Source organism: Oculina patagonica, chromosome 6 (assembly GCF_052425735.1).
Source record: "Oculina patagonica isolate OP01 chromosome 6, crgOcupat, whole genome shotgun sequence".
In the NCBI taxonomy this organism is placed as follows: domain Eukaryota; kingdom Metazoa; phylum Cnidaria; class Anthozoa; order Scleractinia; family Oculinidae; genus Oculina; species Oculina patagonica.
The window spans coordinates 35166967-35176774 of NC_135763.1; the positions used below are offsets into that span (position 1 = coordinate 35166967).

The 9808-nt window shown below is 39.6% G+C and overlaps 2 protein-coding genes across 2 annotated transcripts; one reads left to right on the forward strand and one right to left on the reverse strand.

The window, feature by feature from the left end:
* Nucleotides 1-1147: 1147 nt before the first annotated feature.
* Nucleotides 1148-2249, reverse strand: LOC144658820 (uncharacterized). Its single transcript, XM_078519302.1, has 2 exons — nucleotides 2069-2249; nucleotides 1148-1940 (listed from the first exon to the last, which is right to left on the reverse strand). Exons 1-2 carry the CDS (start codon nucleotides 2210-2212, stop codon nucleotides 1674-1676), a joined length of 411 nt encoding a protein of 136 aa, XP_078375428.1. The 5' UTR covers nucleotides 2213-2249; the 3' UTR covers nucleotides 1148-1673.
* A 4122-nt stretch (nucleotides 2250-6371) lies between these two features.
* Nucleotides 6372-8502, forward strand: LOC144657033 (uncharacterized). Its single transcript, XM_078517320.1, has 3 exons — nucleotides 6372-6560; nucleotides 7093-7392; nucleotides 8121-8502. The coding sequence occupies exons 1-3, from the start codon at nucleotides 6513-6515 to the stop codon at nucleotides 8448-8450; spliced, it is 678 nt and encodes a 225-aa protein (XP_078373446.1). The 5' UTR covers nucleotides 6372-6512; the 3' UTR covers nucleotides 8451-8502.
* Nucleotides 8503-9808: the final 1306 nt, after the last annotated feature.

Here is a 9808-nt window from a genome sequence, read left to right on the forward strand (position 1 = left end):
ATTGGGCCAAATTTTGACCATTTTAACCATGGTTAATTGGGGCAAATTTTGACCATTTTAACCATGGTTATTTGGGCCAGCAAAAACGGAACATTTTGCAAACATTGACGTCATATTATATCTGCCTTAAGACTTAAAGCATATCAGTTTTTAAACATTTTCTTTCAAGTATACTATTTAAGTATATTAATTCAGACTACCGCTTTGTCAGTAGGGCTCCTGTGAACATCTGCATAAATTTGTCGGGCATGCTTTAAAAGGATAATAGTAAATGGTTCTGAGATGGAATTTTGATGACGTTACATCACCGATTCGGTTTAATTCTCGGAACTTGGCTTGTCAGTCGGGACAATGAAAATCGTATACCCTGTTATTTGGCTTACACAAGGCGACTTGTTGCAGGTTTTTAATTATTTGAAAAATTTCCGTATACCCAATAAATACAAAATGTCGAATCGTTGAAAAACACCGTATGCCCTACACCTCAACCTTCGAAAAACCCCGGGCGATCCCTGAACGTCGAGAACAGTGAAAGGTCGTGTGATGAGTGGGTTTCGTGTGTTGAATGTTTGCTTAAGGTCGGCCAAATGTTAACTATTGAATTACCCCGTGTTAATTCGCTAATAAAAAACTATCGCGAGCGCGTTGCACTTCGGAAAGAAAAATTCTGCGTTGTAGACTAAATTCTACATCAATTCCTCGAAAAATAACCAAAAAGGAACAATTAAGAGAAATTATTGATTAAGATACCTACATACATAAACTTTATTTAAGTGTCAATGGTATTTTGCTAAAGAGCTAATTAGGGACACTAAAATAAATATTACAAATATAAAATATAAAAATTACTAATATTATATAAATAGATATAAAATATAAAAACACTAATATTATATAAATAGATAAATAGATATAACATATAAACATACTAATATTATAAAAATAGATATATTTTATATATATTATACCTTATTATAGGAATATAACGAAGCATTTTAACAACACGAACAAAATTTACGCGTAATAAAATTAACGCGAATTTAGGAAAAGTTCTGGTCAAATGCTTTCAGTAAAAAAGTTAACATACATAAAATTAACGCGAATTTTTGAAATTTGCGTTAATAACATGTATCGTTTATTTCCTATAATAAGATAAATAAGAAAGAATGCAAAATTCTCAGTCTTTCTTTAAAAGGACAGATACATTTTGAAATTTCATGCATGACTCAACTCTTCTCTGCAATTTCTCGCAAGAATAAACCGGACCATGCGCTCATAAATACTGTCACTTGAAATTGGCTCAGCACTCACTCATTTCGCAACAGTTCAACAGAAAAAAGTAAGTTCTTGTCAACAACTAAGTTAAGCTTCCATCGAACGGATTTGTGACATTATCATTCAAAAACGACAAAACCTAAAGTAGGCTTTTCAATGTCGTCGTAACCGCCAGCAAAATACCTCTCTAGCACGGGCCATGAGCGGTGATACACGACTACAAACTCATCACAGTTCTCATAAATATTTGGTATTGCCACAAAGAATGCGAGCTCTTTCAGCAGATACAGAACTCCTTCTTTCAGGTCCACCGCATTTCTCTCGGCTATTTCGTTTTCCTTGTTGGCGCCGCCTTTTTCTCGGCTGTTTTTGAGACATCTTAGCGCGGCCTTGGTCGATTATCTGATGTCGGTACGGAACTCGTCATTCACCTCATACAAATCTTGGATGTCCGTTAAAGCCTTCTGGTAATGGGGACAGCTTTCCACGTCCTTCGTCCACCTTATGAAGTTGTAGTTGGCGTGGCAGAGACCGCTACTTTGGATAGCTTCGTTGCACTTGTTTCGCAACCGATTCCCTTTAACGCGCGCAGACTTCTCGGGATTTTTCGAACCTACTGCCCGGTAATTATGCTCAGATATCTTGTCGGGGATAAAAAGTAACACCTGTATCAGAAAAAAGGTAACACCGTTAGTTTTTATCTGAAATCACTGGAAGGTACGGCAGTAAAATAAGGGAAACTTTTCGGGCTATTTTATACATTTTTCTCTAGCTTAGGAATAAAATAACTTACATGTTCTGAGTAATTGTTCGCTGCAAAATCAAACAGCCGCTGAAGGGATTCCAGCCTGTAGTAATGTGGATTGCCAGGGCTTAACCCTAGAATCATAGGACGTCCGTCCTGCAGAAATCTCTCACCGTTTAGAATAGACTTCATCAGGGAGTTTGAACAAGATACATAAAGGAACTTATTTTATACCTATGCTATAGAGTACAAATCACGTTCCAACTAGGGTGAACAGCAAAACACACCTACAGAATTGCGTACAGGATATGACTAAATTGGGGCTCAGGGATTTAACGTTAAATCCGTGAGGCCAAAAATTAAACATTGCACATTTGCAGGATTTTAGTCATATCCTGTACGCAATTCTGTAGGTGTTAGTTTGCTGTTCACCCTAGTTGGAACGTGATTTGTACTCTATAGCATAGGTATAAAATAAGTTCCTTTATGTATCTTGTTCAAACTCCCTGATGAAGTCTATTTGATCAGACGAAACCGGTCGGAGAAAATAAAGCAAGTTGACAAGATCTGTTGCTGTGTGCTGCTCACTAGAATTTCTTAAAAAATTAAATGATTATTAAAAACACACAACGAAGACTAAAACTACAATATAAGACGACTAGAATAATGCAGAAATTAGCGAGGTCAAGTACTGTTAATAACAAATAAACAAACTAATCAATTCAAGCCTACCTTGCTAGAAACAAGCTCTTTCCAAGTTCTGCTCTGCTCTTCGACTTGTCCAGTAAAGTCTCGAGAACTAAACTGACTACGAGCTAGAAACGTGCTCCTATTTATACCAGAGTAGTGACAGAGAAACGGCAGTTTCTCACGTACTAAAACGAGTTTAAAATAGCCTTGCCAAACCATAAAAACCATTTCCTTGCGAGTAAACGCTGCAGCGTAGATTATCTGATAACAAGAAGCTACTGAGTAGCTTGAAGCCGGGTGGTTAATGATTAATCACTCTTATACTTACTTACTTACTTACTTACTTACTTACTGCCCATCATGCCTGTGTGGCACATAGGGCAGCAACAAAACAAAATCACTCTTTTGGGTAACAAGAAAGCCTAAGGCTTTTAGACGAACCCAATAGCGTTTTTATTTCCTTTTGTTGCTGTTCAACAGGAATTGCGTCATGCTAAAGCGTGACATGCGATATACCTTATTACATGAAATTTTCGCGACACGTTAATTTCGCGAATTTCGCGATTCCAAAAAAATCGCGAAATTAAAGTGACGCGAACAATAAGTGTCGCGAACATAACATGACGCGAAAATTAAGTGACTCACATTATGTCAATAATTAAGAAAAAGTAAGTTAAGTGCCTTTAGTGCCACTGAAGGAAGGAATTATCAATCTTAATGGATGTTGTCGTCAATCAATGACTCAAGAACAATAACTCATGCACGTACCGAGCATAACCTACTTCAGTGGAACCCCGATATAACGATATGCCAAGGGAGCAGTAAAATTATATCGTTATATCGAGGAATCGTTATATCGAAACTCCCGATATAACGATATGGCCGTTAAATAACCAAAAATATCGTTATATCGGGGTAAACCTAACATATACTTTTTTACCGGATAAAGAGACTAAAAATGCAGTATCAATTTCGTATATCATCGCATAAAGCTGTTGTCAGAAACGTTGAAAATAACCCCTTTACTCTTATGTTATTGTATTAAATTCAGTGTTTTGCTTAAACTGTGATTGTGCACTGATAATATCGTTATATCGGGAAAGATTTTACGCTCGGTTCGCTAAATTCTCATCGTTATATCGGGAATATCGTTATATCGAAGATCGTTATATCGGGGTTCTGTCTTATACATTTTACTGTAACTTTTGTTGGGACATAGAATATTCATCGTTATATCGGGAATATCGTTATATCGAGGATCGTTATATTGGGGTTCCACTGCTGTAGCGGACATTAACTGCTCTATTGTAGCTATTGCCGAGATTTAGTCCCACCCTTCCTTTTTTGTTAATTTTGACGTTATTTTTTCATCAATGAAAACGTTTTTATTCAGTACAGACGCATGTAAAAAATATTCTTGCCAAGAATATTTAAATTGTGTCTTACTCAAACACGCGAAACTAAAGTGATTCAAACTACAAAATTTTCGCAAAATCGCGAAATTTAAGTGTCGCGAAATATGCCCACCTCAAAATCGCGAAATTAACGTGTCGCAAAAATGTCATGTAATAAGGTACGATACTCGGCCGTCAGCATTAAAGGTCAAAGGCACTTTGATCACTTTTAAAGACTTTGAAGGTGGATATATCAGCGTTGTTTTCGTTTTACTTTTAAAACTCATAAAATATAACGTGGCTCTTTCATTTATATCTCGTACTGGTCATTCCTAACTTAGCAGCAATTCCATTTTGCACTATGGTCTAAGCGATGATTTATTGTTAATATGGTAAATGGTTTGAACCCAGGAGTATCAGTAGGTCGTAAAGTATGATCGTCCGGGTTAGAGTTGTTCTGAGAAGAAGAACTGTAAGTTGTTGGTGACTGACGTTTCGACAACCTGAGCGGAAGTTATCTTCACTCAATTAAAATTTTCAAATGTGTTTTCGTGACCTACGCTTTGTAGGTTGCACTGGTTTACTGGCGTGTACCTTGGACAAATGCTAAAGGAGAGCGGATGAGAGGGGACCCACCCAAGTTACCTTACGGATACTTCCATGAAGTGAACTTTTTTGGGCGCCCGCTGTCGAAGGTGCACGGTCCTATTTACTACATATGGCATTGCTTTACTCCAGTCGTGTAAGTATCAGTCTATAGATACCAGCTTTTGGCCTCGTGTCAAGCTTTGGCCCCTTAATTACTCATAGAAACTCTTGTAATTCTGTCCATTAGTACAGCACATCGAAATTTTCCAAATTCCATAAAATCTCTATCAAGACCCTCCTCTCTGGAAGTTCATAAGTCCTTACCCCACCCCCCCCCCCACCTCACTTTACTCATAAAGCTAAGTATGCACAGACAGGAGCCCAGACTAGCTATCGAAACTTTATAGCCGACAGATAGTATTTTCTCCCAATCACTTTGAAAATAATATTTCCCGCGAACCGCGTCAATTTGCGAAAAAAAAAATATAGAAAAATGTATGGGTATTTAAAAACGTAACTGAACGCTTTCTAGCCCAGCTACATCCTTCAAACTCGGCGAATAAAAACCCGTGCCAAGTATCTTAACTTTACAAATTCATTCGTTGTCCAGAATTCAAATTTTGTAAAAGATATTTGCCGTCAGATTACTATACAAACAATGCAATTTCTAACCGCGTTAACTACGTTGGCGTCGAAAACCGCGATAAGTTAAGGTCTATTGCAATTGCAACAGTTTAATATTGTTAACATTTTGAACATAACGTCACAAACAGTTGAGAAATGAGTGAACCAGGCGTTGGCCGACCAAAAGCTCTTGTTTTATCTGTAGTCTTTGTGTGGAGTATTTTTTTATTTGCGCAAAAACTTTGAATCACACACATGTAGAGCATATACCAAGACATTCCGCGCGCAATCAGCTCTATCAGCGTTGTGGTGTTCCGAACGAAACTAACCTGACAGGGTGTTCTGTTGTCTTCAAAGGATCCTAGCTGACGCGGAAGCCATTCGCACTTTCTACACCGATCACTACTCACACTAGCGCGAGCGCGACTTTACATGCCTCGGGTCTGTGTTCAAGGACATACTGGGAAATTGTCTGGCAACGAGCTACGGGCGCGAAGAAGTACGAAGATGCCGGGGTCCGTTCGAGAAATACTTCTCCGCCAGCGCCGCTTCCAACACTTTGCACGTGATCGGACGAGAGTGCGCGACCTTCATGAAAGGCTTGCCGATCGGTCAACCTGTCGATCTAGATCTTCAAGAGAAAGGCCTAGCGAGCGTCACACTCTGAGTTTTAGTGCAAGTGGTGTACGGAGATGACTTACTTACTTACTTACTGCCCTATACGCCATCGGCGCTAAGGGCAGCAACAAAGATTCTCCACACATGCCTGTCACGAGCTTTCTTTTCGATGTCTCCCCAGGTGTAGTTAAGGGTTTTAAGTTCGCTTTTCATCGTCCGCCTCCAAGTTGTTCTTGGTCGTCCTCGCTGTCTTTTCCCTTCTGGTGTCCAATGAACTGCTGTTTTGGGGATAGCTTTTCCGTCCATCCTAAGCACATGTCCTACCCAGCTCCAACGTATACGGAGATGAGGTGCTTGAGAAATACTTTCAACGTATCTTGGATGTCAATAATTTGCTTCAAGATGCATTGAACATGTTTAACATTGGCAAAACCAGGCTTCCGTTTTATTCGTACCTTCCAATCAAGGCGAACCAGAGCGCGCGCTCCTTTAATCAGGCCTGAGAGCCATTTAACCGATTCCTATTTAAAGAATACGAAGAGGGACGCCTGAACTCTGGTGACGGCCTGTTCTTTGCCATGATGGAGCAGCTCAAGACTCACGCACTCGAACTCGAAGAACAGGAGGTAGGCTGACGGGTTTTCCTAACTTTTCCAAGACTTTCAAGGCTTGGGCTTTTGACTTTCTGCCATCCGTTAATAGGTGGGAAGGGAAGGGGGGCAGGAGTGGTGGGAATCCGGGATAAAGAAAAAGGAAAGGAAATTCTAAGGGAGAGGAAGTAAAAGGCGGGTAGCGAAATTCTCAAGGCCAGGTTGCAGGCAGCGAGAGAAGTAGACTTTTCACCGCAATATTACGGAAGAAACGGTAACCACTAAGGGAGTAAATCGGGCATAAACGCAACACTCAGACTACCTCCCCCGACCCTAATTGGGACCGTTAGTGGTCAGATTATTTTTGTTACCACAACCCTGGTCAATGCTTGTCAAGACACTTGCTGCCGTGATATTTCCATAAACTAATATTCAAAAAGACTTAGGAATGTTGTTACAGAATATTTAAAGACTATACAAGGATTTGATGTACTATAATCTGCATGTAAAGAAGTGATGATGTGCAGTTAATAAATTTTCGTTTGCTGTTCTTGTCATGTTTTCCCAGCTCTTGCATTCTGTGGACGAAATTCTCCTCCTGAACGTGGATGTTAGTTTTACGGCCACGTCGTTTGCTCTGGCCGACCTCGCTCGGCACCAGTCTGTACAGGACAGAGTGAGGCAGGAGGTGGACGAAGCACTACGGGGGACTGATCCGAGCTCGTGTCCGGATCTGGATAAGAAGTTTCCGTATATGGAAATGGTTCTTAAAGAAAGTGCCCGGATGAACCCTGCTTTGGCGCTCAGTCTCCCAGAAAGAACAGTGAAGCCCGTTACTGATATTGGCGGATATCAGATACCAAAAGGGGTAAGGGACATCGCGTGTGCGTTTGTGAACAAAATAGCTGCTTGAAATGCCAGGCAGGTACTTCGAAAATAGAACAATGTAGAATAGGGCAGATAAGACCATAGTTGATATAGGGAAATGGCAGTGTTATGAAGTCCAGCAAAGTTCTTTGTTGTATGTTTTTGTTTGCTATTTTGGGGATTGACCGTGCACAAAACCTGATACATGATAAAATACAATAGGTGGTTACGTTTGTTCATGCAACTAACCAATCAAAACTTTGTGATTACGTAACTTATGCATATTGTTTCAGCGCAAAACAAAAGATGTGCACGGTCATGAACCTTGGCCTCTTTGTTTGCTCCTTTAATGTTTGGCGGACTTCCTAACCATAAAACTTTATAAAGCTAGTCTTCTACATAACTTTAGGTCAATTTTCGCGGACCGCTTCTGATTTAAAAAAACTTTCGAATTATTCAAAAACTGTCTATCATGTTTAATCAGACTATGTAAAATACACGCGTAATATTTTCTATTTTTTAATGTACACCACGCGCCGTCAAGTTTTCCAATTTCGTTTCCGGAACCTTTTAGAAAGAGAAAGGGCATGGAAACGAGGTTGAATGTTTGCGTCACGCATGTTCGTCGCGCATCAGGCATCAGGCATCTGTCAATCATTAAGCAGTAAAGCAAATTTTGTCATAACGTACACAGCGCAATTTACTAAGCTGGATTCTCTTGTCCAACAGACTCCAGTGTGCGTAGACACTCATTCACTGAACTTCTCGGAAAAGTACTGGAAAGACTCTGAGAGATTCGACCCAGATCGCTTCGCCAACGGAGCCCGACCAACGCCCGGTTCGCTCTTCCGCTTCGGAATGGGTCCAAGAAAATGTCTAGGCTATCGATACGCTCTGGCCATCAGTCGCGTGGTTGTTGCGTCAGTCTTGCAGAAATACACACTTCAAATGGCTGACCCTGACGCCACAGCACGAGTGAAGACCAAGGGAATGACTTTCTTTACACCTTATCTTTGTCCAGAATTAGTGTTTAACGAGAGACACAAGAACAACGCTTGAGCATTAAACATAAAATAACCTATTGCTGCAATCTGCAGATAAACCGACCTGTTCTCATACTTATCCGATTAAAATGGAACCACAAGTTACCCAGGTTTGATTCTGTGATCGTTAGCGTAACGAACAAAAGAGAGGTTTCAGACCGAAAGCTGTTTTTATACGAGCTGTCAAAACGAACGGATCGTGAGGAACGTTTTATGAGCGAAGTGAGGCACTGCATTGTGGAGAAACAAAATGTCATCTTCGTAAACAAAGGACATTTTTTTTATTATGTAAAGCGAATCGAAGAAGTTCTTGAAACTATTTGCATCCAAAGCTACCGTGCTATGACATCCATTTGGATATTAATCATTTAACATACAGTTAATTAACTATAGGTCACTCAAACTCGCCCTCGTAGTCAGAAGATAAATTTTGAAAACATCCCTTTAAAAACGCGCGCGCTCAAATTCCCTTCCGGGACTTCGAAATTGAAGAGAGAGTACAACGGAATGGTATATTTCAAATTTTTTTTTTAGTTCCCCTGAGTACAGTTCTATAGAGTTTGAGTGCCCGATGGAAAGCTTATAGGTCCTTATATATTTACGCATTTCTGATTCTATGAGAGACTGGGAAAAGAATTAAACATTTGGCTAGTTAAAAATAAAACTCTGTATTTACTTAGTTGACACTACACGATTTCTCCAGTTTAAAGTTATTTTGAGCTATTTTGTTCTTAGAGATTGACTCCTTTACTTTGTTTGCACTGCCAACGAATTTAGCAATGCATGATCGATTTCTGGGTGCAAAACTTTAACAAATCGACAAATACCAGTAGATCGCCAACTTTATTTCTAATATAACAATTGATCAAAGCATTTTGCATTTGTGGTAACGTAAAGAAAAAAAGACACAAAGTGACTACATGTTAAGAGTATTATCTTTTAAAGAGTAAGTGACCTTGCATGTTGGTCAATGTATGTTTCTTGACTGCAGCTCAGCAGTATATAGTTCTTTCACCCGACAGGGGCTGTACTCATTGACAGTATGTAATTTAGTTGCCGAGCTGATGCTTTACACTATATCGTAACCGGTATTCGTGAATTTGAATTGATGCAAGATATACAAGAGTAAATGAGAGAAGACTGGAGGCGAGTATACCTGGGTTCCCTGCATGCACCATGATCAATAACTTAAGCTTTCAAGCAAATCCTTTAGATTTCAAACACGTTGTATCCAGAAAAGTCGAGACTTTGGCATTCGAGAACTAACGCAGGAGAATAGTTTGCGAGTCAGCCAAACTTTAATGCTTATGAAACTGTTTCGCAAATTAGTGCTTTTGGTTAAAGCAGTAATTGCGAAACGGTTTACATAACCTT

Coding starts and splice junctions, on each gene's coding strand:
- LOC144657033 (XM_078517320.1), top strand. CDS start 6,513: ATGATGGAGCAGCTCAAGACTCACGCACTCGAACTCGAAGAACAGGAG. Junction 6,561..7,092: donor TCGAACTCGAAGAACAGGAG/GTAGGCTGACGG, acceptor ATGTTTTCCCAG/CTCTTGCATTCTGTGGACGA. Junction 7,393..8,120: donor GATATCAGATACCAAAAGGG/GTAAGGGACATC, acceptor CTTGTCCAACAG/ACTCCAGTGTGCGTAGACAC.
- LOC144658820 (XM_078519302.1), bottom strand. CDS start 2,212: ATGAAGTCTATTCTAAACGGTGAGAGATTTCTGCAGGACGGACGTCCT. Junction 1,941..2,068: donor CGAACAATTACTCAGAACAT/GTAAGTTATTTT, acceptor TTTCTGATACAG/GTGTTACTTTTTATCCCCGA.